Source organism: Penicillium vulpinum (genome assembly GCF_028829585.1).
Source record: "Penicillium vulpinum strain IBT 29486 chromosome Unknown utg000001l_segment0_segment0, whole genome shotgun sequence".
NCBI lineage: Eukaryota > Fungi > Ascomycota > Eurotiomycetes > Eurotiales > Aspergillaceae > Penicillium > Penicillium vulpinum.
This window is the reverse complement of record NW_026643241.1, coordinates 7,695,606-7,722,500: the sequence shown is the minus strand read 5'-3', so window position 1 is coordinate 7,722,500 and position 26,895 is coordinate 7,695,606. Positions and strand designations below refer to the sequence as shown.

The window sequence follows — 26,895 nt, the reverse complement described above, 5'->3', positions numbered from 1 at the left end:
TAAGTATTTTTATTTAATTCTCTATATTCATATGCTTTTCGTGACAAATAAAAACTCCTATGGAACTATTTGGAACCATTAATGCTTAGACAACAATGTTGCTAACGCCGTTAACCAAGCCATCCATCTCCTTGGCCTGAGACAAAGCCTTGACCTTGTCGAAGCAGCCGGCTGCAGCAGAAAGGAATCCGAGGAATGGCTTGCTGGGTGCCAACACACGAGAGATGTACTCGGGGTGGAATTGAACACCCACGTACCAAGGGTGATCCTTCAACTCGACAATTTCCATGCGCTCACCCTTGTCATCCTTGCCGATGAAGTGAAGACCAGCATCCTGGAGCTGTTCAATGTACTCAGGGTTGACTTCATATCGGTGGCGGTGGCGTTCATCGATAGAAGTGCGGTCCAATCCATAGAGAGAGCGGAGTTTAGACCATTCGGAATCCTCCTGGAATAGAGTAGGGCGGGAGCCAAGACGCATAGTACCGCCAAGATTCACCTGATCGATCTCAGGCATGTAAACCACGATGGGATGGGAGGTAAGCTCGTCAAGTTCAACCGAATTGGCACCCTCGAGTCCACAGACGTTACGAGCGTATTCAATCACCGCAATTTGCATACCCAGGCAGATACCAAGGTAAGGCTTGGACTTAGTACGGGCATGGTGAGCAGCGAGCATCATACCAGCGGTGCCTCTGGTACCGAAGCCTCCTGGTACCAGGATTCCATGGGCAGTGTGGACATCGTACCAGGCCTTGTGGTACTCCTTAGAATTGGTCTCCTGCCACTCAGTTTCAAGGTGAGAGGCATCGACCCAAATGATGTTGAGCTTTCGGCGGGAAGCCATAGCCGCGTGCTCCAGCGACTTGATGACTGACAAATAAGAGTCGTGGAGACTGACATACTTGCCAACCAGAGCAATGTTGACGGTTTCAAACGTGTGCTCCTGCGCAGTGGTAAGGGTCTTCCACTGTTTCCAAGTGGACTGACCCTTGAGCAGCCGAGTCTGAGAGATTTCGAGCTTATTCATTTTGAGAAGATCACCAAGAACACCGAGGAAACCTTGTTCCTCGAGAAGCAGAGGGACATGGTAGGTGGAGCTGACGTTGTGCACGCCAATCACCTGCTCTGGCTCAACCTGGCAGAACATGGCAATCTTATCGGTGGTGGCCTTGTCAAGAGGTCTCTCACAACGGCATGCAATAAGATCCGGGCTCATACCAGCTGAGCGAGCATCCCGGATAGCCTGCTGGGTAGGCTTGGTCTTCAATTCATCGTGGATGACAGGAACCAGGGAGACGTGCTAGAAAAAAAAGTTAAAATTGTGCACAATTAAATGACCTGGTGATTGAACATACGATCTGGACGAAGTTGTCTTTGCCAGCCCGACGACGCAGCTGACGCAGAGCCTCAACGAAAGGAGCACTTTCAATGTCACCAAGTGTGCCACCAAGCTCGATAACACAAACATCCGGTTCCTCGTTAGTGTCGTCGGCGGGGGTTCTGGCCACACGCTCGATCCAATCCTGGATGGCGTCTGTCAAGTGCGGCACAATTTGCACCGTGCGCCCAAGGTAGTCGCCGCGGCGCTCCTTCTCAATCACATGCTTGTAAACCTTTCCGGTTGTGATGTTGTTATCCCTTCCCAGGGTAACTCCAAGGTAGCTAAATCATACCAAATCAATTAGTCTCAGGGATTCGAATTCCAAAAAAATCCATGGAGAGAAAAACTTACCGCTCGTAGTTTCCGAGGTCAAGATCTGCTTCGCCACCGTCATTCAACACGAACACCTCTCCGTGCCTAAGAAATCACAATCAGGAACAGCATTCAGAAATGGCTGGTCAACCACATACTCGGTAGGGGCCATGGTTCCGGCATCGACGTTCATATAAGGGTCGATTTTGATACAGGTGACTCGGGCACCCTGAGTCTTCAGCAGCAATCCGGTACTTGAGGCTGGAGAAAACGTTAGACCCAGCGGACTTTTTTTTCTAGTTCGATTTAGAGGGATGTACCAATTACGCCCTTCCCGATGCCACTGATAACACCTGTCATACATGGGTCAGCTACTGGTTATTCATGGGAGATCGACTCAGAATAAATACCTCCAGAAACCACGACGTACTTCATCCTGGCAATGATGGGGACAAATAACCCAACTGAAAAAAGATATGTGAAATTTGAAATTGAGTATTAAAAAAAAAGAATGACCAGTATAACCAAAGACCCTCGAAAAGAAAAGAAATGTAGGGTGCCGTTCCTGGCTTCTGCCAAGGGGGAAGAAAGAATGAAATAATTTTTGAAGCCGTAAAAAAAGCGCGTTTCTGTGGTCACCGCCCCCCCACTTTGATTGACTTTTCTGCCTTCCCGATAACTGTGAGTCATGTGATTTGAATGATATCAAAAGGGTAGAGAGAGAGCATATATGCGATATCGTGTGCTAAGTAGTATACAACATGTTTAAAGCCTATATCCTAGTAGCCCAGGAGTACTGTATGTGAATATGCAAACTTCTCACATACATACCCTAGTAAATGTGCATAGTAACAAGTCTGAACTTAACTTCACCGCTTACCGTCCTTTCTGCCATGCATGCCGGGCGGTGTCTGACATCAGTACTAAGTACATCAGGTGATTGGGCTGGAATATCTTCATCTCCGGTGCGTGATCGATAACCCCCCTCAGTCCACATCATATCACTAGCTTGTTGTGTCATCGATCTGGTGGGGTACTGATCCCATTGATATTCATCATCTGACCTTGTGATTCCGGTCCAATTCACTGTCCACTGACGATCAGGGTTGTTTCGCGCTCCGATATTGATCACCAAATACGCACTGTTGCAGCTTGCCAAACATCATTTCAGTCCCTGCATGTTCATCTTCTTGCCATAAGAGCTGCCTATGCAGTAAGGGTTTTTTTATTTGTCACTTCTAAAGGGTAAGAATCCCCTATATGTTCTTCGATATTACCTGTCATGGATGATGCAATACCTGTACTAACTTGGTTGTCAAATAGTTTAGACACTACATCTTCCTGACAATACTCTCTTTCTGCCACTAGGCGAATGTCTCCCGAGGATGTTCCACCACATTCCCAGCACAAACCCTCCTCAACTAGCTTTGCAGATGTCTTCAAAACTTTAGGTGTTGGTCGACCCAAATCGCAATCCCCAGTGTCTTTACAAGAAAGCAGCAGCGACTCGATATCTCACACGGATAGTCGCGGAACAAATCGACTTGGATACGGATTTGAATCAATGCATCGTGCTAGTGTCGTGTCGAGTTCCTCGGACACTCCCAGTGGCCTGGATTTCGAGACATCTCTCCACAATCTATCGCAAAGGCAAAATTTAGCCCAGGCGATTGAGGAGGCGGAGAGTTTATCGAAAGCTCTCTCATGGTTCAGCTCCGAGCAGTCCATGGTGCTATGGGAGGCGGCTGAGTATCTCTTGCGTCATGAAAACTCGTTGGATGCGCAGAAAAGTGGTGCCAGATTGTTAGAAGTGATCGCAGCCCGTCAGGATCTATCCCCGTCAGCTCGCCGCATGGTTTTTGAATCGATAACTTCTTCAGCCAAGCCGGATGTGATCGCGGCGCGTGTGCAATCGTTGATCTCCCTATCCGATCATGGCAGGAAATTGGATTTCGCGGGTTCCTCAATTCTCCATATCATCTCTTCGTGGATTGTTCCATTCTATGAGACAATTGCATCTGCACGATCAAAGGCGAAAAAGGGGAAAGTGGTTAAACCACACGGACCTAGTCATGATGAAGCAGTGTTTGGAGATCTCTTCCAATTCGCGGTCGACCTGATCACTTTGCAGCGAAAACAGCCAACTCCGGAGGAAATTGAAATGCTTCTGACTGAAATCTTTACCACTTGCAAGAGAACCAGTGTCGCGGCGGATATCAAGAACTCCTTGGCCGTGTTCGACGCCGTCATTATGTATGCCGATGTGCCTGATACAAGCTTCCCAACTCTCCTGGAAGTTCTTTGCAGCATCCATGCATCAGTCAAGCCCCTCTCTGGGCCCACATCGCGCGCAGTGCGCAGTCTAGCCAAATCACGAAGACAGGCGGAGATGGTAAACACACTTCATGACTTCTTGAGAGATTCGTGTGCCATCGAAGGAAGTCGGAACTTGAATATACTCCGTGGTACACTTTATGTGTTCTCGGATTTTGTTCGTGCTTATGGCCAAGATGGCATGCCCCAGCTTCCTTTTGATCAACTGATGGAATCATTGCAATTCATCGCCCAAAAAGACGATGGCAGAGTTGATGCGGACTTGTTGGACCTGTGTCTGAACATTCTAGAAGGAGACTATGTTCGAGTCGCATTAGAACGGGATTGGATGGCATTTGCCAATCTTCTCATACTCTGTTCTCGCAGGCTCGTGGACGAGTCGGCACCATCCCCCACTTCTGCTACTAGCCCTCAGCTCAAGCCTACATACGATGAAACCAAATCATACATTCTAGCAAATCTTATTCGCCTTGCTTCTGTGCTCGAATCTGAGTGGGGACAACTCAACAGAGAGCAAAAACGATATGCAGTCCGATTCCTCATGAGGATACACCAGCACATTGAGCCTCCACAGGCTGAACTCATCATTCATTCGATGAGAGAAGACAAACTTTGCCATCCTTCCGACAACTCAAATTGGGCTCAGCATTGCCGTGAGCTGGTCGAGTGTTTCGTGCAACCACGAAAGCAAAGCTCGGATATCCGCATCCTGGCTTTGGATACATTAAAAGAAGCTCTTTCTGGCCATGAAGATTTGCTTTTCTCCCAGGAGCACGGTCTTTTCGAGCTCCTATTGAAGGATTTCTCGGCAGAACACGATCTTCTCTTCTTGGAATCACTGGTCTCTTTGTTAACAGACCAGGCAATACAATACAGTGATGATGATACCTTCAAGCTGCTGATAAGTACCATCGGAGCGCCGATACAGACGGAGCTCAATCGAGACGAACCACATGAGCATCCTCCGAGCCATGGATCTCAACGCCGTACATCCACCATAAGTGTCTTGGAGTTGAGCTTGACAAACGTCTGCGCTGTGGGCCTTGTGAAGATGATGCTGCGTGCCTTGAACTTCTCCTCAACAAAAGCTGTGATGGTTTTTGAGGCACTTCTAGACATTGCTCAATCTCCAAGTCGACCAATAGACTCTCGTCTGACAGTCTTGAAGTTACTTTTCAGACTGCGATGTGACTCGGCTGGGTCAGTTACAGTCATATCAACATCGGAGAGTGACTTCTTGATGAATGTGCTGGGTCGCAATCTCGACGTTGGCTCTAAACTACAAGCCCCCAGTGATAGCCCCACTCGTGAGACTCCTCAGCATGACAACTCCCCAGTCTCACCAACCGGAAAACTTCCAGTGAGGGACTCTGCGTCGACCCCTATGTCGAGGTCGGCCCCGGGGCGTGGGTCTATCTCTGCCCGTGGATCAAAACTGACTGCCCCAGTGTGGACATATGCTCTGCCACAAGTGCTTCCGGAGCAACCACCCGGGGAATCTAGCCCTGTCGTCTTTGCTTACGCCCACCCGGATGCATTTACCCCCACCGAATCAACAACAACAACAGAAATAAAAACCACGGGCGTCTTGAAGGTCAAAATGTGGCTCGAAGTTGTGATCACCTTGTTGCAACGGGAAGCAGACTGGGATGTTTACAGCTATATTCTTACTCATATCGGGCCTCAGCTTAGCAACAAAGACTTTTTCAGAGATGCTATCCCTCAGATCACACTCCTTCGCAGTATTCTGTGTGATCAAGTCAAGAATGGAACTTTCCACGAGCCTCCTGAGACTACCGGATTGAAAAAGAGCGATGTGGCTGCCTGTATATTTGATGCGCTTTGCATGCTTGTCAGCTATCACGAACACTTTGCCAAGAGCGAAGAGGATGATCTTGTCCGAGCTTTCATGCAGGGTATCATCGGATCATGGGGCGGCACATCCCGTGGGTGCATTCAAGCACTATCACTCTGTTGCTATGAAATTCCAATGTCAGTCACGAAATCTTTGAACAGCATTCTAGATAGGATGTCAAAGGTGATCACCATGTCAAATATTGCTGTCCATATCCTGGAGTTCCTGGCTCTGCTTGCACGATTACCCGATGTTTACGTCAACTTGCGTGAGGAGGAGATTCGCACTGTGTTTGGCATTTGCATTCGATTTTTACAAACCTCAAGAGAGCATCGATACAAAGCCTCTGAATTGGCTGCGAGAGCGTCTATCTCAGCCCAATCTCCTCAGTCTAAGCTCAGTGCCGGGGCAAAAGAAATCTCTGTCCATGCAGCTGAAGCCATCGAAGCCTCCCAAGATAGAATGTCCAAGTATATCTCGAATCTCACCTATCATGTTATGGTATTCTGGTTCTTGTCTCTGAAGCTCCAGGATCGGCCCAAACATGTGAATTGGATCACCAGCAGGCTCATATATCACGACGACCATGGAAAAGAGGTGGTAGAAGAGCAAAGTCAAGTATTTATTGATTTGATGCAGCGAGTTGCTTATTCGGATCTCGGCGAGACCATCCCTTTCGAAAGCTTTCCCCCTTCCCCTGAGGATGGCCCAGTTGCAAGGAAGTCCTGGATTGTCGGCATGAGTATCGTCACCGTCGAGAGCGCCGGAGTATCTGGACTGTCTCAGATTACGAAGCGTCAGGCATCGGGTACCACATACTCTGTCTATCAACAGCGCACGGCCCCAGTTCTGCCGCATCAAATCCCTCCAACTCCAGATGCTCATTTACATTCTGACTCGACGCGAACAGCAGTCCTTCCGAGTCATATCATGCTTCAATTGACCGCCACTGCCTTCCCTACACCAACGGTCATGCAGCCCATCCCGGTTCCGGAAGACGACATCACTCGACGTGCGATTAGCAACTTTGATCGCACCGATATTGTGGATGGTCACCGTATCGGCGTTGTGTATGTTGACAATGGCCAGACAAAGGAGGCGGATATCTTAGCCAACACCGGTGGTTCTCCGGACTATGAAAACCTGCTGTCAGGATTGGGAACCAAGGTGTCACTTCGGAACCCTCAATTCAATCCGCAAGGATTGTATGCTGATACCGACGGAGAGCACACCTACGCTTGGCGGGATCGTGTGACTGAAATTGTGTATCATGTTGCAACGATGATGCCTACGGACTTTGACCGTGACCCGGCTTGTATCAACAAGAAACGAAACCTTGGTAATAACCATGTTACCATCGTGTTCAACCGATCGAACTTGCCCTTTAACTTTGACACAATTCCATCCGAGTTCAACTCCATCAATATTGTCATCACCCCGTCATCTCGGATTTCCTACGACGAAAGTGGTAATGCCAATGGCGAGACAGACCCGCAAAAGCTCTACTACAGCGTACAGGTTATGAGCAAGCCCGGATTTCCAGATGTCTCACCTGCTGCGGCACCAAAGACGATCTCCGGCAAGAATTTGGCGGCCTTTGTCCGCATTCTTGCCCTGAATGCGTCCGTCTTCTCGCTTGTCTGGAATAAAAAGGGAGGTGAACACACTTCGTCCTGGACTACCCGTCTCCGGGAGATCAAAAAGGTCCGCGAGCGGGCTCTCACAGCCCAGAGCCAAGGATCTGAGACCCCCGAAGGGTCTTATCCAGGTCTACGGCGGAATACGAAAGCCAACATCTTCTCAGAGGAACTACCCTCTCGTGTACCTCAAGTACAGACCGATTTCGCTGCTGAATGGAATGCAGCAGCAGACACGAACATTGTCCAGAATTTAGATTTCTCACGCTGGGCCCGCTGATCCGTCTTTCTTGCCGAGAGTCTTAACGATGACCATCTTGGACGGGATGGCCTCCGTATTTCTTTTTTTTTTTTTGACTGCCCGTATCTACAAAACACCCATCCTCTCCTCTCACTCACACCCCTTTATTATCTCCCTATCTTACACTACCTCTTTGGAGAGAAATTACCAACTTCTTTCCCCTCTCGATGACCAATGACCCCCAGAAACGACTTCATGTACATCAACTTGTGTTTTTTTTTTCGAGATGCAAGACAATTGTCGCATTTGTGAATACCCCCTTCCTGCCCCAAAAGTTTTTTTTTTTTTTTTTTTCAAATGTTGTGTTGCCTATCAGCGAGTGTCGTGATTAGGATTAAGACTAAGATTTTATTTAGTGAAATAAATCAGTGTTTTATACTGGACTTCACGTGATGATGCCTTCGTTTTTACATATTTTAACCCATATAGCTTGGATATCAGGCCTTGTTTCAACCCAGCCCATCAACTATAACGTCAGAGTAGACCCAAGAATCTTCCTTGCTCAAACTCCTAAATCAAAGTTTACATCTAATTGAGCGCGTTTACATTTGTTATCGACCTTTCCACATGCTACGCTGGAACCGGTTAACACTATCAAGGCCAAGAAATCGTTACCCCACGGATGACGTTTAAGAGACCAACATTAGGAACTCTTCAGGAAATGTCCAGTAGTTAGCCCATACTATCCCGATTCTCAGTGGGCAATGCGAGACTTCCATAGTATCTACTTTGTAGTGCCGAACCACCTTTCCAAATTCTAGCTATTATTGGATACGTAACTGTCGTCATCCCGAGAGCTTTGCAACGCCATTGAGGACTTGGCGATGATATCCACTCATACCCGGTTGGGTTTCAACATAATAGTGAATAGTGAATAACATAGCTACAGCCTACTAGCGCATATTTTTCATTGGTCGGTTGCGGAACAAATGGTGTTTCTATATAATGTAGCGGTCAAATATGAAAGAAAGTGGCTCTGCGATGTCTGTGATCAATCCAGCTGACTCTGTACACTCTCAAGGTACCAGTCTCTGCGTGCAGGCCTATTTGCACTTTCCGAATGGCTCGTCGGCCAGTTGCTGTTGTAAAATGGTTAGCATCTTCCTCTAGCTTTCACAAAATGTTGTTTCCGGGGCCATACCACGCAGAGCTTAGATTCACAGTTACCCAAGCTTCCATCCTGCTTGCACTTTCCACCGGAGGGGATCTATTGTGGAATTAGATGAGTTGAACGGGATATGATAGGTATGAAAGGGTTCGTACGGCAGCCACGGAAAGGCCAATGAAGGCGAGAGTAGTGAGGATGCTGAAACGCATGATTGTCGAGGATCTGAAAACGAAATGGGGATTTTGGTAGAGTTGGAGGGGACTTCTTTGTTGTGATGGATCAATCCGAGGGCATGAAGGCCTACTTATACCTATTTTTCGGAAATTGTCTATACCCGAGATCTTCTGGCACATTTCTTTGTGTGGTATAGAACATGCTCATCACGATTAATCATCCCGAATAATTATAGACGGTCAATTTGGAGATTTTATGGGGCTGCAGAAACTGATGACGATCAAGAACAGGGTTGATTGACCACGTAAATCCTTGCTGCTCGTCTCGACTTGTCAACATTTTTGTTGCAGTGAGAACGAATCACCAAGTACAGAGTAGACCAAGTTCATGTTCTTTAATTTAATTGATTAACTTGGTACTGACAACTTTAAGACATTCTTAATAATGTGTTGTGATCCTGAGTAGAGTCTACTTTATAGGGCGTAATATATATACATTGCTGTTATGATCTTTTGGCCTCACCCGGCGTCCGCGGGCGCCGGACAGTTAATTGCTCTCGTGTAAGGGCTCCACATGGGCAGAGCTGTAAGTTTACCTTTGGATTGCACTGTCGGAATTTTTATTTGGTTGTAGTTTCCTCAGATAGTTCATCTATCCTCAATGTACCTGAAATCCTTAGATCCTGCTATTTAGTAGTTCTCGATGTATCTCCTCTGAGTGCCCTAGCTACACACACATCATGAATAGGCTACCCCTGCTGTACTGAAGTAACAGTTTCAAATGTACATTATATGCACGTTGCCTCACAGTTTCTAGAGCCGGAAAAAACATTCGGCATAGCTAATAATAGGCCACTATACACTATATCCAATGTATGGGCTATATAGGGCTGTACATGCCCATGCCAAGACACACGGAGCCATCCGAAGCGAACCGCCAGGGGCTTAGCACAGTTATATACGTATAAAACAATAGAATAGGATAAAAATAGTTCAATCATAGTTCAAACATAGAAATAAAGAAGACCTCAGATTATAGTTGTCCAACCAAAGTGTCTTCAGCAGCAGAGCCCCCTTAGAGCCCCGTAAATGAAGTGGGACCATAAGCTTCTTATGGAACATTAAGCTCGAAAGGTTTCATCTTCAATGTAACATAGCAATATATAGGAATATATGAATTATTTAGAGGCTTGTACTCCAATATATAGTGTTCCCTTGGCTCGAAAGTACAGAATAGCAACCACATTTTTACTCGTATCCCATGCATGCTCCTTCGCTATCCTACATCTCTCGCTGGCTACCAGAATGTCATCAGAGCCATTATTTAAGGAGCAGCCGACACCTCTTCCAGTAGTATGTGGCTCTTATAATTTCTACGAGAATAATGCTAATCGCTTCAAACCCTACTTCAGTGTGATTCGTGCTTCTCTCGAAAGGTGTGTGTCGATTGAGCTTTATTACGATACCGTATGCCCAGTTTCACTGACTAAAAGTAGGTCCGTTGCGATAGAGGCAACCCTTGCGGCAACTGTCAGGATAGCAATGCCATATGTTCTCGTCAGCGAGTCATAAGACGAGCCAAAAATACCACTCAACTGGCAGTGGTGGAAAATCTAGGTCAAACACGTCAAAGGCCACCCCAAGCAACCCAAGCAACCCAAGCAACCCCAAGGTCTCATAATCGGCAAAATCCAACATCGGGACTGCACGATTATTCTGCAACCATGTCCAATATATATCACAGGCTGGACTATCCTCAACTGTCCCGTGGGGCATCTCCGGGTAATCAGCCCCTCTCACTCCATGATGCCCATGCCACCATTCAATCCCACCTAGAACATATGAAATGGCTCCCCAAAAATCGCCGCCAGATTTTGGAATCGGGTTTGAGGCTGGCTTCTCAACTTTCAGAGAGTTCTGAGGACCCTAGGGACGTTGACAGTGATAGTACTGTGAATGAAGAGCCGACAAGAAGCCCTTCTGCTGAATTACTAAGCTGGATGTTGAAAGGTAGGTACCCCTCATCTCCTGAGGCCTTATTACTGGCGGTGCTCAAGCGAGGAGAATGGCTAATTTCGCTATCTTCCAATAGAGATCAAGGAGGCGAGCTTTGGCTCGTTTGTTAGGGATTACTTCAGGCACATATCTGAAGCAACACTCGAGCAAATGGGACTCGCTCTGCTTCGTAGGACGGGATCAGCTCACGACATTCTCATCAACACTGTTTGTGTCAATACCATGGCATCCAAATTCTTGACTGCCACCACCAACACTGGAATTGACAGTGAGCTGATCCATGAATTGACAAATAGCGTGGTGCAATTCCAGGCGGCAGCAAAAACAGCCCTTCGGAGTATCTCTCTCTTGACGAGTCCTTCGCTCGGACTCTTACAAGCGCTTCTCTCTGGTGTAAGTATTCCCAATGCTGAAAATAATATATTGAATCTAATGAAAACCAGATATTCCTCCATCAAGGATCTGGAGATATCACTATATGCTGGGAGCTTACCAAAGCTGCCTGCAGGGTGTGTATAAGTCTTGGTCTTGACAATATCCTGAAGACAGGAGGCGCTGTGAGTGAAGAGCAGTATTACTGTGTCGCCTGGTGCTATATGCTGGACAATAATTTTGCTTTCAAGATGGGAAGATTGAAAATCTTACTTGATATTGAGATTGGACACTTCACTTCCAACATATCCAGCCATCAGCACCCCACGTCAGACCTCTTTCAAATTTACATGGGTCTTGCTAGTGTGCAGGCTGCTGTCGTGCCATACATTAGGGGACACTCATTTGGGGGTGGTTTATCATCTTCCCATGGAATCGGGAAATATTGGTTGGTTAATATGCAACAAATCCAAGACAAGATTGAGCACGTGAGAAAACTACAGAGGCAGATTTTTCATTGCATCACTGACTTATTACTTAGATCTCGCGTCCATATCCGGCATGGAGAGGACTAGATGCTCAGTCTGAAATATCCGCTCTTCAATTCGCTTATCGTTCGATTATGGCCACCATATTCCACATCACTGAGGGTGCAGGAAACCAGTCCGTTGATATACGGAAACAGAGTTTGTTGACAGCCCACCAGGGCATATCTTCACTAGTGTCGATATGTTTATCTGCTGAAAGGCAAAGCACGGCGGCCTTGTTACACTGGTAAGCCATAGCCTGCACATGAAAATTTGAATGAGATCTGACTAGATCTCCAGGTCACTTCTCGTCTACCCTACCACCGCATATTTCGTGTTATTCTGCAATGTCATCGCAACATCAAATACTGATGACTTCAAACTCATGAGGACGATTACTGATTGTTTGGCCCGTATTGAAACAACAAGCCGTCCAATTATTCAAGTACGAACCATCTTCCGCCACTTTTTATCTCTCACTGGGGGAGTTTTCAACAACGAGGAAAATGCAACTCAAGATCCTCAAGTACAGCCAGTACAGTCTCAGTCAAGTGCATTGCAACCTTGGGTATCTGACAACCTATTTTTATCTTCGACGGCTGATATTGTTCCTCATTTTTCCCCGTCTTTGCTGGTTGGAATGGAGGATTTCTCTCAGATGCCCGTTTTCTTCGAGAATGAGATGTTCATGCCCTTTAACAATGATTTCCCTGATCTCGGAAATGACCCGAACAACTGATTCACTTTTCTACCATCTCAAACTATCTCGCGCGTGGATTTTTGAACATAATGTATAATATATCGATCTAGGAGTTGGTATATTGGAATCAAATGCTCGTTTTGATGTTGGCTGTTCAACTTAATATAGGCATCCCCCTTATGAGTGGGTATGATCCAGATGTTAAACTTTGTGGTTCAAGTTGTACCCACAAAGCGAAATTTCAGGATGCAATATCTACATGGCCGAACCAATGAAGCCTATGACCCTGAACGTTGGTAAAGAAGTGAAAATTTTAGCAATGACGCAGTCAAATTATTCGGGATCCTGACTTATTGGTGAAATTGGAGAGAAAATAGGTAGCCAAGTTTCATCAGGCATTCGTGCCGACTATAAATAACCGGTACCAAAGAACGTGTCTCAATTCGTGGGGATCTAAATATTAGATCTGACTTTTCAGATGATAGATCAATGCAGGAATATATAGCTATAATATTAAAATACCTTCAATTCCCACTCCCTTCTATTCGGCTATCTATCATACTGTCTTTTCTGGGAACTGCCTGTCACTACTCTTGATCGCCAACCTCAACTCTTTGGTTTGTTCGTTCTCTTCGTCTCGTATTTTACAAAATTTCCATTATTATATCGATTCGATATCTCAAATGCTGTGCTACTTGAAGTATGCCGCTGTTGGCTTGGCCACTGCGACTCTAGTCTCAGCCCAGACGTTCAGCGACTGCAATCCAATGAAAGGCATCTCACACTCAAGAATCCAAAACATGGCACCTTCTGACATGTTATAGAAACTTGCCCTCCCAATCCTGGCACAACCGAGTCGAGACATACTTTCGACTTCACTAAGAGCTCGGGACTAGATCAGTGGACCACTACTGCCGGCAAGGTCACGACTGGCTCAAACGGCGCCGAGTTTACTGTCGCCAAGCAAGGTGATGCTCCCACCATTCAGACCAACTTCTATATCTTTTTCGGCGAATTATCGGTCACCATGAAAGCGGCCCCAGGCACTGGCATCGTCAGCAGTATTGTGCTTCAGTCGGATGATCTCGACGAGATTGACTGGGTAAATTACTACATACTCATTCTCTCCTAAATTTCGTATAACTAACCTTGATTTCTATATCAGGAAGCCGTTGGAGGCGACGCGACCGAAGTCCAGACAAACTACTTCGGAAAAGGAGATACCACTACATACGATCGCGCGACCTGGGAGCCTGTTTCGACACCACAAGATGTATTCCACACCTACAAGGTAGTCTGGACTAAGGAGGCTACCACCTGGTCTGTGGATGGAAAGGTCATCCGCACGCTATCTTTCGATGAGGCGCAAACCGGCACCAGATATCCCCAGACCCCCATGAACGTGCGCATCGGCGTTTGGGCCGGCGGCGACCCAAGCAATGAAGAGGGTACGATCCAATGGGCTGGCGGCGAGACCGACTACAGCAAAGCCCCCTTCACCATGTATATCAAGGAAGTCACCATCGTCAACTACAACCCTGCTGAGTCTTACACCTGGTCTGACCAGAGCGGTTCCCATGAGAGCATCAAGTTCACTGGTTCTACTAACTCGACTTCTTCGGCTCCCACCAAGCCTTCGGTTGTCGGGTAAGTTTTCACTTCCTTTTCATTTGTTGTCGCTATCATATCTAACATTCCTGAATCTAATAGAAGCCTTATCACACCTACTAGCACAGCCAGACCTTTAAGCTCTGGCTCGGTTTCTCACCCCAGTGCACCCACCTCTTCTCCGGTTTTCAACGCAGCTTCAAACTTGAGCGCTGGTAGCTTCGGTTTCTTGTCCGTCCTTGCGATTGTCTCAGGGTTTCTTTTCTTGTAGATGACGTATAGTTACCTGATGTTGGATCGTATTATATACCGTCTAACGATGTTATCAATACGTTGATATATGGTCTTCCTTCTTTTCCACAACCCGTTCACATTTCGCGTTCTTTTCTCTCATTCTCGATTATATATTTATCAAAACGAGTGTATCCCGTTTAGGAAGGTGCGCGGAGTTACCTCACGTAATTTCGTCCTTTCCTCCCTGCGGTCTCGCGCTCTTTCCACTTTTCTCTCTTTCTCTTTTTATCTTTTCTTCTTTCCTTATTCACTTCTTCACTTCTTTATTTTCTTCCTCTTCATCCTCCTTTCTTCTTCTTCTTCTTCATAGCCTTTCATACAGAAAGTTCCCATCTTCCAAGTCTGCCATTCCAGCGGATTTTACCAAGAATGTTAGCAGAGAGTCCCACATACGTCTATTCGAGACATTCCAGAACTGTATGAAGTATGACTTTATGCTGACCTAGATATAGCCAATGCCAGATTCTTGGCACAACAACGGCTAAAACATGAATCGCCAAACCAACAGTTGTGCTAGAGGAAACCGATGTGAAGATGATTAGAATGGACGGCCCCGTTATGGGTGGCCCCTGTGGCTTTTGAAAGATGTCTCATTTGCGGCTTCTGTATAAGGGTTGCAAAAGAACTAGTCCCATTTTTTCAGGGGTATAGTCACCGAAGAAGAAATGCATCGATAAGTGCATAAAGAGTCAGCTCAGTCATACCCCTCCTGGGGACAGCAATTGTCTCAGCAGCCTATCACCAATGAGGGTTTTGCTTTGGCCAAAAGCCACGGACACCAACTCTCACTATCAGCTTCTACTTCGTCTTTCATCTTTCCTGGTTTTATTCGTCTAGAATACCCACTACCGACCATATTCCCCAGGGCTTCAAGCTCTAGCACGACTAGTGGTGTACACCAAACACCTCCCCAACATTTCATCCCCAAAATTCCCATACTTCGCTCACGGCCTCGTGGGTTGTATGTATCGTGGGCAAACCTGTCACTATCATTTGAAATTACATTAACATGATCTTGAAGCCCAGGCCTCTTGATTCCCCAGTATGTATCCGTCCGAGATGAAGGGTCGGTTATGAATGATATATTCCTTGCGACTATCGATAGAGACGCCCAGGGATTCGATGTTATTCTAGATCTTCTTATTTCTGAGATGTCAAACTTTGCGAAACACACGAGTTGTGACTACAAGTGAGACCATAAATCCTCGAATACATTTGACCTTGCCAGTTCCCAGCTCTCATTTTTCCGGCTTCGGTATTTATAATGACTCCTTGCATCTCTTTTCACTTTCACTTTGGCTGGGAGTGGACAATGAGCTTACATCAAATTCTGAAGTAATAGAAGAGTCAAGATGAGGATCGATGATCGACCGATAGCCCTACACTACTCGGTGAACTCTTAAGATCGGGGGCTCTATGGCCTTTCTCGCTACCATCCATGCTACCATCCATGCTACCACCCATGTATGAGCTCCCTTGAAACTCGGACTCACGCCATCTCTCTGGCTGATACAATGCTAGCAGTTGGGACAAGGATACCTGAAATTTCAGCAGGTCCATAGACAAATTTCAACAAGTGCTACCTTTCGAAGCTGCCGTCAAGAGCGAGCTACAACAGCTGGGCTCATTCAGACACTCACTTAAAAGATGAGATATTTCACATCTACCAAGGCATAGACAGATATCTAGCCCTAAAGGATGGGCCTTCTCTTTCCGCCGAGTACCTCCAAGTTAAGCCGCGTGCACTGCGCTCATGCTTGGAGACATCCGCGCTCTCTACCGTCACCTCTGCGATGACTAGGTCAACACAGCCCTAGGGATTCCACTACAAAACTATCCACCAAAGCGTATGATCAAACCACTGCTCGGACCTTGTCTTCACTAACATGAATCGTACTAAGAGTGCTGCACACTAAGTTCAAGAAACGTGGATGGAAATGCACACGATGCTTGCGAATGTCGCAGTCCAAGGACATAGACTACCTATGCGGTTTGTAGGCCATCCTCGTGTCTACGGGCTGCCTTCAACAAAAAGACCCCGAAGTCATGGAGTTCTCGGATGGAACAGATGATGAGGACTTTTTTTTTTGAAACGTGATCATTTTGTTGTTCTTTGTTTCAACCACCTACCCCAGAACCAGCCGGGATGGTGGATTCGCTCATCCTTTTCCTCATGCAGGCCGTCATTCCCTGATGGTCATGTTAGCGCCCACATACAGAGTGTCCCAGAACAACCAGGCTGCGTTTGGGCTTGTTTGATTTGATTTTTTGGGTGCTTTTGCTTTAGGTTTCATCCACTGTGTCCTCTGATGTGGTGTGCAGGAGGCTCGGGTGCAGGGTAGATCCGCTCCGGCGGACTATTCCGGCAGAAAACCGGGGTATATTACCCCGGGTCCGTAGCTGCAGATAATATCATTAACCTTCTTTGATTCCACAATCCAGTGCTAGCTTAAGTTTAGTCTAGCTGATCTTAGTCGGGCTTGACCTCGTGTTGGTCGGCCTTATTGACCCTGACCTTGCTGGGTAGGGCGTGGTATTGCTTCGTTCTTGTCTGACTCTGCCTTGACCTGGTGTGGGTCGGTTGGTCAAGCCTGACTGGCCTAACTCGGGTTCCTACTCTGACCTGACTCGGGCTTGTGTTGCCGGGCCTAGTCCTTTTGTGTTTACGTCATTCTCTTTCCTGTGTTTGATTTGTCCTTGCCTCACCGATCGTGCCAAACCAGAGCTTATATGTCCCGAACCCTAGATAAGAGATATTTATCCCAGTACAAAATTGAACACTGCTTTTAGTTGCGAGCTATGATACATATATCTAGAGGGGATATCTAATATCTTTATTGTAGTTTTTTTTATTTAATAGACCGTAGTCACGATTATAGTAAAGTATCTAACTACCGACACACATAGTCGAACCAAAAGAAATAGGAAAGAGAAATGAAGGAGATGTGATACAGAGAGGCAGGTTATGCGGAGAAGGACAAGAAGGATGGGTAGGTTTGTGATGTATATAGGCTGTAGGCAGTAGGAGAAGAATGATAAGTGAGCGAGGGAAAGAGAGATCTGGGGAGAGAACTTCACAAGCATGCAAGTTCTGTGTTTACATATAAGATTGGGACGTTTATTCCCCAGACCACATCAATCCTTTTCAAAACGCCACCATCACCAACCAAAGATCTCAGCAACACTGAGAGTACTCCAGCGTACACCGCCAACAGCAAAGATCATCAAGACAACATCAACAACAGCCAGTACTGCTGAGCCCATCATGAAGCGAGGGCTGAAGATGCGGTAGAGCATGAGATGGCGGCGGAGATGGCCGGCCCACATAGTCGTGGCGAGATTAATAGTCGCCAAATAGAGAATATGGGTTCCAGCAGCTTGTACGACATCTGAGAGAATGCGTGTGGCGGGGTTTTTGTTCGGGTTGGAAGCGGGGACACGGTCGTGGGTCTGGAGGGGTCGTTTCCAGAGGACAGTAAGGGGGACAGCAATGGCAGCCAGGATCTGGGCGCCGAATGTATTGAGGATGACGAAGATTGGGGACCAGGGGTATTGGATTGTTGCGAGGGGGATAAAGGCTGTTTCCCACTGGATGCTGGAGAGGGTAGCCTGGTGGCCTGTTTTGAAGTAGTAGAAAGAACCAAGGACGCCGAGGATGACGGGGCCGATGGAGGAGTTTGTCATGGTTAGACTATTTGTGTCGAGGATTTCGAGGAGAGAGAGGATTTGCCAGAGGAGGAGGGCGATGGCGCCTTGGCCCATTGGCTTCTGCATGAGGATGATGGCGAGGGCGAAGTTGAGGAGTAGGAAGCAGAAGTGGGTTCCGTAGACGTTGCCGAAACCGAGGATTGTGACCGTTGTTCGTGGACCTTGTTGCTGGCCGGCAATTATAGGGGCCGGCGGGCTGTTGGGGTCTTCAGTGGGTTTGATCACATTGATGCTGACGCAGGGCTTGGAGTAGAAGTATGCTATACTGCCTGCTGCGAACGCGAGGGCGAGGACGAACTGGGCTAGGAAGACGCGGACGAATTTGAGGGTTTCACTGCTTAAGGGTAACCACTCGCCGTCGTCGGCGCCCTCGAGAATCCAGAATACTGAGGTGACAAAAAGACCGAAGCGGAAGGCAAAGCCGATCCATGGTGGTGCGGCACCTTCATAGGACTTGGAGCCGGCGTAGAAGGACCGTACGACGCTGGGCAGAAATAGGGTGACCAGGAAAGGAATGGCAAGCTGCCAGGGAGCGGAGGTGGAAGAAGCCGATGAAGCATAGTACGTAGAGCGGCAGAAAGGCATTTGTTCTTCACGGCAGAGGCGGGAGAAAGACGCGATTCGGCCCAGGATCACGAACAGAATGGAGTGATAAACACCCAAGATGCGGTCTGTGGTCTGCTTCTGTCGCATGGACGAGACACCCGCGCACACACCGAAGGTAGTGAGGAAGAATAGCAGGATTTCATCTTCCCAGATGGTGTACGAGTTCGAGGCAAACCCAATAGACTGAGAAACGGTAAAGAAGAATGCAAGCCATCCCCACATGCCGTTCGGAAGAGGCAGGGTCAGGTTCGCAGGCTGCTTGACCAAAACGGGGGTGGCTCCAAGGATGCTTCCGGCAGCAGCCAGCAGCACGGCTCCATCGACTATAGACATCTCAGTCAGGCCAGCCAGGCCGAACACAGAACCAGCCACGGCACCAACGCCAGCACCCACACTTGCGAATCGAAGCAGACGGGACGTGAGTTGGGTTCGATCTGTCTTCAATCCTCGGGCATAGATGATCAACAAGACAATGCTAGTAAAGAGAATCACAACACCTTGAATCATACTTGGCACATCAAATCGAGCCCACAATCCACGGCAGATATCAAGAGTGTGACGCTGGTACTTGCGGTAAAGTTCATTGCTAGCGCGAGCAGCGGTCGACTTGGACGTGAAGCCCTTGGAAGTAGACTTCCACTCCTCTTCTGCAGCAGTCCAGAGTAAAGCTGCCTCTTCGTCATCACCAGCACCTCTAGCAAGCGCATATTGGCGCTGGTATCTCTTGACCTGGGCCGCAGTCAACCGGTTGACAGTCGCCAGGTTTGCCCAGTTGTTCCCACGTGCGCCAGAGAAAGCCTCTTCAATAGGTGAGCCTAAGTTATTGAATGGGATGGGCATTCCAAGGAGCAAAGACAGCGTCGGTACGAGGTCGATCTGAGGCACGAATCTATCGCGCACGGATTGGGGCGGGAGGATCGTATCTTTGCTTGTGCGTCCGAAGATGCCACGCTTAGAGTACATCCACAATGCAGCCTCAACCTCATCATCAGACTCGCCGCCGTGGTCACCCTTGATGTCCATTCCATGATCTCCCATGACGACCAGAAGAGTCTTATCATCGAGTGCAGCAATAATATCGCGAATAACACGGTCCATTTCCTGAAGCTTAGATGCCATGGCAGCGTGGTTAGGACCATATCGATGACCTGCGTGATCTACGCCGAGATAATGGCCAAAGATGACATCCCATTTCTTGCTATTCTCTGGCCGGAGGAGCGGGAAGAGATGCTCCGTGACGCCATTGTCGACGGTATGCAAGTCCCAGACGTTGAACGAGTCATACGCATGCGTGAGATTGGTATCAAAGTAGCCCGGAAATAGCGCCTGCCAAGTATCATCGCCGAGATGAACCAGGTTCTTCCCGGCGCTGTGCAGCTGTGCTACAAGATTGTCCTCGTCGATGGCGGTTCCAGCGAAGTTAGAGCCTGCCTCCAGGAAGGTGGGCAGGGTTCCGGTAGTCAGGCCTTTCAGGCGGTTCAGAGTGGTTGTCGGGGGATCCGCGATGAATGGCAGGAGGAAGGCGTTGGCGGGGTTTTCCACTGCGGTCTCGTAGAGGACAGGGATGTTGTTGTGGAAGAGGTGGACTGTGTCACTCTCTCCCTTTGAGGCGAATGGCACAGTGAAGTCATAGCGGAGGGCGTCGATTATGATGACAACGGCTTTGTCAAAAGTTTTCTCGTGCCAGCAGCCTTTCTGCTGTTTACTCCCCAGGGCTGTCGTGTGTGGTTGAGCCAAAACGTCCTCGAAAGGCAGTACGTCACATGCTGATTTATCCTCGAGGACCATGCGCGTGAGGAGAAACCCTTTTGTAAACAGATAAATACCGGCGACATGCAAGAGTCTGTCATTTATCCAGCGTCAGCTCAAATTTATTTTTCAACCCGTCAAGCCTGCAGCGGGCCTTCAAACTCAAGCTCTACTAGGCTTGAGAAGGAATCACTCACAATATCCACGTCAGAACCCCCATCACACCCAAATGCTTAGTCTTGAACTCATTCTCAAGCTCCAGCGCTTTCTTATCCAACAGACCAGCTTGCATGCGCTTAGACTGCCCGCCAGACAACTGATCGGAGCTGCGAGCGGTGGCAGCTGGAAGACCGCTTTTAGGGCCGCTGGGGTTTGGGCTAGTCCCCATAGTCCCTGCAGGTGGTGTAGCTACCATTTGGACGGTCTAGTGTATGGTCTCACGTCGAGGTCCGGGTAAGCTGGTGCGCCAGGTCGCAGATCGGGCTACTGGAGGCCGAAGAGACACTGAAGGAACCGTGGACGATGAACACAGTGTATGTCTCAGGGGCAGGGAAGCCGGGAGCAAGCACAATTGAGCCGATTGAGCCGGTTCAAGCGAGAGCCATCGAAGTCGGAGAAAAAGTATAGGCGGGGGCGGAGAAGGTTGCGGAGGTCTGTACCCCTTTCTGTGCTCTGTCGAACGGCTTCCCTATGTATCAAGAAGCTATAACATGCACATTATTTAAAGGAGCAATTTACAAAAGGCGCAATTAGGGGGAAATCTGTTTGAGAAAGGAAATTATTCGAATTTCCCTGATAGTCGCGGAACCCACGGGTTGGAGAACTCGGCGTCGGCGTTTCTTATTGGCCGATGGATACACAACTACAAAGTACACCCACACTACTATACACACAGAAAAAGAAAAAAACACACACGTGGTAGAAGAATAGATTTCAGATTTGCCTAAATGTGGCGAAACATAGGAGGACTAAGTACATACATTATCCAGCTGCCGAGTACCGGGGGGGAAAAAAGGCACATGAGAAGGGAAATAAAATAGAGGGGGTCCCAATAAAACATAAAAATAGGACCCCCATAAAGGGGGTTGAAGAAGAGAAAGTCGAAAGCAGGAATAATGTCACATGTATATCGGGCCCTAGGAACGTAGCAGGGACGAAAGAGACATGAGGAACCAGGCTTAAGAAATCAAACGCCAGAAAGCAAATAGAGAAGAATCGGCAGGCCCTCGCTATGAACGATCCAGCTTCGATGGATATTGGGATCCAAGCAGTGCGGAGTACCCATGAGTCTGTCTATAAAAACCGGATATTCCAACAGTATGCTTTTAGTGAGACCAGCATGGAAACTGAAGGGCATATGTGCAAGCCACGTAGGCCAAATCAGGGAAGGAGGGGTATGTAAGAAGTGGAATCGCAAAAAAGATATTTGACAGGGTACTCGTCATGTTCTGAAAAGTCGTCGAAGGTTCGAGAGATGTTGAGCGCTATGCGGGCGGTATACGCCAGTCAAAAGTTGGTTTGACAACACGCCTTTAATGATATGTCTTTGTCTCCTCTTTCTCCTTCAATCCACCCATCCGCTCCATGTCCAGGGACTGGAAGCGACCGGTGTCGGTGGTTTGGTAGGGAGGAAGCTCCTCGTGGCAGGGTTCCAGACCGACGCTGCCCGCGTCACTGATCCGGACAATAACCATGCGGCCAGAAGTACGTTTGCCGCTCGCATCTTCTTCCTCTGGGAAAGTGATGCGGATCTCGGGCACAGGGCTAGGTGGAGGGCTGTAGGAATTCTCCATGAGGCTGCGTTTCTCATCATAGACAAGGATGGAGTCGGCTTTATTGGTGGAAATAGTTAGACGGCGTCTGTTGGGAGACTCTCCATTGTGGACTGGCAGCAAGTTTTGCTTCCGAGACTGACGCTTGCGGCGGAGGACGAGCAGACCAGCGACCAGAGCAAGGGAGACCAGAACGAGAACGAGAAGAGCGATAAGTAGGTCGATCATGGTGTTTGAGAGTCCACCATTGTTGTCGCTGTCATCGCGAGCAACGATGCGGGAGAACAGGTTATTCATCTTGTTATTTGTCGGTTGTTGGTTGTCGATAGTTGGTTTTTTTTGGACACCGAATTTGAGAGGTATATGATCGGAAGTCGACGGATATGTATGTGATCGTCGATTTCTGATTCCAGAGGTCACAGAATGAACCCGGGGAAACAGTCAAGCGAGATGGAATGTGCGTGCAAATTATCGGTCACGGGCGGGATCGAAAAGAAGCGAAGAGTCGAAAACGAGAGTGAGTTAAGTTAAGAAAGAATGGAAAGCAAAGTGAGCCGCTGAAAGAGTGAAGCTGGCACCTGCAAAGGAAAAAGAATGGAGGGGATGGATGAGAATGAAGGGAAAACAGAAAAGGGAGGAAGGGGAGAAGAGGAGACAGGTTGCCGGCCTAGAACCCTTTGCTATTGTTAGTGAAGAGCTAAGCTATTCAGAGCTTAGCGCTATTCCTTAGATGGTTGCTCGGGGCCTCTTGGCAACAGGAGTCAGCCAATCACAGTCGATTAGTGCCTGGAGGACGGGCCCTCTGGAGGCAATTTACACCCTCTCATTGGTCAGGTGGCTCCACTGAACTATGCCAGTTTATTTTGGTTCCCCTGAGGTTCACGCTGATATACTCGCATAAATATATGCTAGAGTCCCGAGTAAACAGCCTCAAGCCCTAGAGGGAGTGTAGATTTACATCATAATCTTCAAGAGTAAACATTTTGTAAAAACATAAGTAGTCATGGCTAGTGCTTAGTCTAGTCACACAAGCAGTATCACCCGAATTTGGGCTTACGGTGCAATCAAAGAAAGGCTAATTGTCTACATACATACATACATATGTACATAGTAACATGATTTATGCTCTCTCAAGACCATTAATCGTGCAAACCTAAGTGGGAAATGAGTGTTTCAAATATCTGTGGGGTGGGATTACATCCTATGCACCTGATTTTTGAGACATATAAACAAATCCCTAGTACGCGTCAGCGGAACATGACAGTTAGTAGAAGTAAATAGCAACCATTTTTTATTGAAAAATACACAAAAACAAAGTTAGGAATAAATTGATGGGTTTAAAGCAGTTAAATTATCATACCATTTGGGTGAAGTTGACTTGGTCCTTGATCTATATATATATAGTATATCCATATATGTAACGGATGTCCATGAAGAGGCTGAAGATCAACCATGATTTAGTATTCTGTACATTCTTTTTATTGAATCTCTTCAAATCTGAAATGATTACTATAGTCAATATCTAATTCCGTCTCTATTGGATTAATTGAAAATAAACTAATGTGTAAAGCACTCGGATGCCAGCCTGGGTGGACACATACAAAAAGTACTCACTCACATGCTAGATATGTATATCACGATGAAACATTCAAGTTATAGTATGGAGTATTCATTGATCTGACATGCGATATCATTATAAGCACTGTTTGCCACATGCTGGATATATCAATCGCCTGAGCTGCATGTATCCTTCTAGCTTGGATTTTGCCGCCACATCGGGCACACACAGCACAGCACAACGGCACGCGGTCCCGGTGCCACAAGTAAAGTGCTCGTTTTCAGTACAAGTTGACTTGGTGCGTGACTTTTTGAGTTTTCTTCGCACTTAATTACTGGCAGGCTGGTGCTAGAAGAGCTGACACTAGGAGAACTATTTCTTCATCATATACTCCATGAAGTATATTTGGACGTGATTCTGGGCTGGACGTCCGTGATGTCTGTGTTTGGATATGTAGTTCACTTTTTAAGCCTTCCTCAACCAATATTTGTATGCCGATTTGCAAAATATAATATGATGAGTGGTCTGTACTTAAAGTTTTTACGTGGGCATTTGACTAGTGGGCTGACACATGAGAGACATCAATGGAAGTATATATCAGGCTTGGGCGGCAATATCAATTAAAGCTAAGTCACTTCCCCCAGGTAGAAATTCCCCATCAATCCAAAATACCAGAGGCATATTGGGACTTACGGAGTAGAGAGTCCGGATTTGATGCTCTACAAAAAAACTCGCTTCGACCTTCTATTGATACTACCAGGACCCGGCACTCGAGATCAAGAACACAACCAGAACGCCACTACCGAAATTAGTCAACTGCACCGACTGACATGTCCTAGGTGCGTTCCAAGGTTATCTTGGCATATATCGTAGCCCACAGTGTACAGACTCTGCATCTTTTATAACGCGGTCAGGGGCTGCCAACACACAAGTCGATACCTCACAAATCCGGAGAAACGACGATCACTACAGGAAAAACAACAACCCAGTACCCGGAAACTGGTAACACGGCCAACGCCTCTTCTCTGCCAGCCAGCGGTCATTGCGCTTGCGTCCAATGAGTGTGCCTAAGCCTACGGGCGTTGGACGCAAGGCGGGCAGTGCCCCTCAGAGATCAGATCCGGGGAAGATTTCTGCGAGTGATAGCCTGACACTTGACCTGTGCAACCCCTGTGCAAGGACCCAAAGGCGAGTATCCTTGTCAGCCTACAAGCTGTATGACTCTCCCTTTGCCAGTCGATGTCTCGGCCTTTTTCCAATATCGCCGGGAGAGATTACACTACAATGACTGGACACCCACACGTTGACGGCAAACATTCACCAACACATAAACAATGACCTTCCTTTTTTTTTTTTTTAGCTCTTTATTTCTATGGGCGTCTGACCCGGACAATGAGCACCTGGGTCTCGTGATTCAGCAGGTTGCATCCTACAATTTCACCTACAGATTGATCCAAGGGTCAGTGTGACGATGTGCCGAAGCAAGGGGCTGGCCGAGTCTATGGAAGTCTACCCAGTCGTGAACCCGTTTTTTTTTCCCGCGGATAATTCTTCTGAATCTGGATCTTTTCAGGGCTCGAAGCGTATTCCTATGGTCGTGTGTGATAATATTGCAGGACTCGCAGTTGGGGTTTGACTTGATCATTGATCTATTGATGAGAATCAAGGGATTGGAGGGCAATACCAACGCACGGCCACACGGGTTGAAAAAACAGACAGAACATAAACAAAAAAGAAAAAAAAAGCCAAAACACTAGAGCGAAACAAATTCCCCTCGGCCCATTGAGTTCTTGACCAGGCGGAGAAAGTAAGCCAACGAGAGACGCCTTGCCAATCCTGGAATGGCAGGTAATCCACAGTTAGAAAGGTGGCGGGCCCTTGGCTCTTTCTTTCAAGAATGTTTCCGGATCCAACCGGATGTTATACGAGGTGTTTAGAGATAAAGTGTAGTAACTGGAGATCTAATATCTCATAGTGTATGATAGTATAGTATATATCAACGTAGGTATATATAGAGTGTACCTTACTTATGGTTGAGGCTAAAGTGGGAGGGGCTTAGTGGACCCCCGATCGGACTCCAGAAACCTTTAATGTTTAATATAAGGTGCCGAGAATTTATACAGAAGCTTCATTTAGTAGTAAAAGGTAGAATCTTGGCTTGGGAGTTGAATCCCTTTTTCCTCATTCCTTCTAGTGAAAAGCTTCTTCTCTATGTATATCAGGCACCGGCTCCATTCGGGAGTATGCTCTTTCTCTACATAGGGGTTCCATGGTCAACACAGAGATAGGGAGTTCTTTGGTGGATTGGATAGGAAGTTTTGGCCGAAGTATTAAACCTCTCCAATGGTGACTTCAGGTTTGCTCGTTCACTCCTATTACATGCTCTATTCAGTACTGTTCCAGGGACTATTTGATGTATTAAGTTGGACCATGGGAGAGCTCTGATGTGACTAGTTACCTAATAGGGCAGTGTAAGAGGCGAAAAAAAAAGAAAGCGTATAAAGATATAAGATTGTAATACAATGTAATGGAATGAAGTTCAATAGGAAATATGTATACATGTATATATTGTGATATATATAAACAAAAAGATTCAGGTAAAAACAAGACAAAGAGATGGGGCCAGGCTAAAAAAGAAGCGCCGGGAGTTAGATCGCGGTGACGGTCACATACATGCGCCATAAACGGATGGCTGAAAAGATACTTAGGTTCACAGCTAAACTCTAACCTAATTCTAAGTACCACCAACTCCCAGCCAGGATCGACCTTCTCATATGGTCATCGTATTACCCAGCAATACAGCGGCTGATCTGCCAGAAATCATCCAGTTTCTTCTTGTTATCTATCCAATTGACTCTGTTCTGCTCTTTTTTTTCTTTTC

The 26,895-nt window shown here is 47.2% G+C and overlaps 8 protein-coding genes across 8 annotated transcripts; 3 read left to right on the top strand and 5 right to left on the bottom strand.

The window, feature by feature from the left end:
• Nucleotides 1-85: 85 nt before the first annotated feature.
• N7479_002756 (uncharacterized protein) lies at nucleotides 86-2,131 on the bottom strand (the record flags this gene model as incomplete). The annotated part of the gene is made up of 6 exons (XM_057250453.1): nucleotides 86-1,303; nucleotides 1,359-1,665; nucleotides 1,736-1,801; nucleotides 1,855-1,957; nucleotides 2,017-2,049; nucleotides 2,107-2,131. 6 exons carry the CDS (start codon nucleotides 2,129-2,131, stop codon nucleotides 86-88), a joined length of 1,752 nt encoding a protein of 583 aa, XP_057114885.1.
• A 337-nt stretch (nucleotides 2,132-2,468) lies between these two features.
• On the bottom strand, nucleotides 2,469-2,862 carry N7479_002755 (uncharacterized protein; the record flags this gene model as incomplete). Its single annotated transcript, XM_057250452.1, is given in 3 exon segments — nucleotides 2,469-2,492; nucleotides 2,577-2,838; nucleotides 2,858-2,862. The coding sequence occupies 3 exon segments, from the start codon at nucleotides 2,860-2,862 to the stop codon at nucleotides 2,469-2,471; spliced, it is 291 nt and encodes a 96-aa protein (XP_057114884.1).
• Nucleotides 2,863-3,068: 206 nt separating this feature from the next.
• On the top strand, nucleotides 3,069-7,802 carry N7479_002754 (putative GTPase activating protein (Tsc2); the record flags this gene model as incomplete). Its single annotated transcript, XM_057250451.1, has 1 exon — nucleotides 3,069-7,802. The coding sequence occupies one exon, from the start codon at nucleotides 3,069-3,071 to the stop codon at nucleotides 7,800-7,802; it is 4,734 nt and encodes a 1,577-aa protein (XP_057114883.1).
• Nucleotides 7,803-8,866: 1,064 nt separating this feature from the next.
• Nucleotides 8,867-9,140, bottom strand: N7479_002753 (uncharacterized protein; the record flags this gene model as incomplete). The annotated part of the gene is made up of 3 exons (XM_057250450.1): nucleotides 8,867-8,902; nucleotides 8,965-9,030; nucleotides 9,087-9,140. The coding sequence occupies 3 exons, from the start codon at nucleotides 9,138-9,140 to the stop codon at nucleotides 8,867-8,869; spliced, it is 156 nt and encodes a 51-aa protein (XP_057114882.1).
• Nucleotides 9,141-10,409: 1,269 nt separating this feature from the next.
• N7479_002752 (fungal specific transcription factor domain-containing protein) lies at nucleotides 10,410-12,758 on the top strand (the record flags this gene model as incomplete). Its single annotated transcript, XM_057250449.1, has 6 exons — nucleotides 10,410-10,540; nucleotides 10,615-11,114; nucleotides 11,197-11,513; nucleotides 11,564-11,980; nucleotides 12,034-12,266; nucleotides 12,320-12,758. 6 exons carry the CDS (start codon nucleotides 10,410-10,412, stop codon nucleotides 12,756-12,758), a joined length of 2,037 nt encoding a protein of 678 aa, XP_057114881.1.
• Nucleotides 12,759-13,402: 644 nt separating this feature from the next.
• N7479_002751 (glycoside hydrolase family 16 protein) lies at nucleotides 13,403-14,598 on the top strand (the record flags this gene model as incomplete). Its single annotated transcript, XM_057250448.1, has 4 exons — nucleotides 13,403-13,493; nucleotides 13,544-13,821; nucleotides 13,885-14,366; nucleotides 14,430-14,598. The coding sequence occupies 4 exons, from the start codon at nucleotides 13,403-13,405 to the stop codon at nucleotides 14,596-14,598; spliced, it is 1,020 nt and encodes a 339-aa protein (XP_057114880.1).
• Nucleotides 14,599-17,780: 3,182 nt separating this feature from the next.
• Nucleotides 17,781-21,099, bottom strand: N7479_002750 (mannose-ethanolamine phosphotransferase GPI13; the record flags this gene model as incomplete). Its single annotated transcript, XM_057250447.1, has 2 exons — nucleotides 17,781-20,778; nucleotides 20,882-21,099. 2 exons carry the CDS (start codon nucleotides 21,097-21,099, stop codon nucleotides 17,781-17,783), a joined length of 3,216 nt encoding a protein of 1,071 aa, XP_057114879.1.
• Nucleotides 21,100-22,216: 1,117 nt separating this feature from the next.
• On the bottom strand, nucleotides 22,217-22,753 carry N7479_002749 (uncharacterized protein; the record flags this gene model as incomplete). The annotated part of the gene is made up of 1 exon (XM_057250446.1): nucleotides 22,217-22,753. The coding sequence occupies one exon, from the start codon at nucleotides 22,751-22,753 to the stop codon at nucleotides 22,217-22,219; it is 537 nt and encodes a 178-aa protein (XP_057114878.1).
• Nucleotides 22,754-26,895: the final 4,142 nt, after the last annotated feature.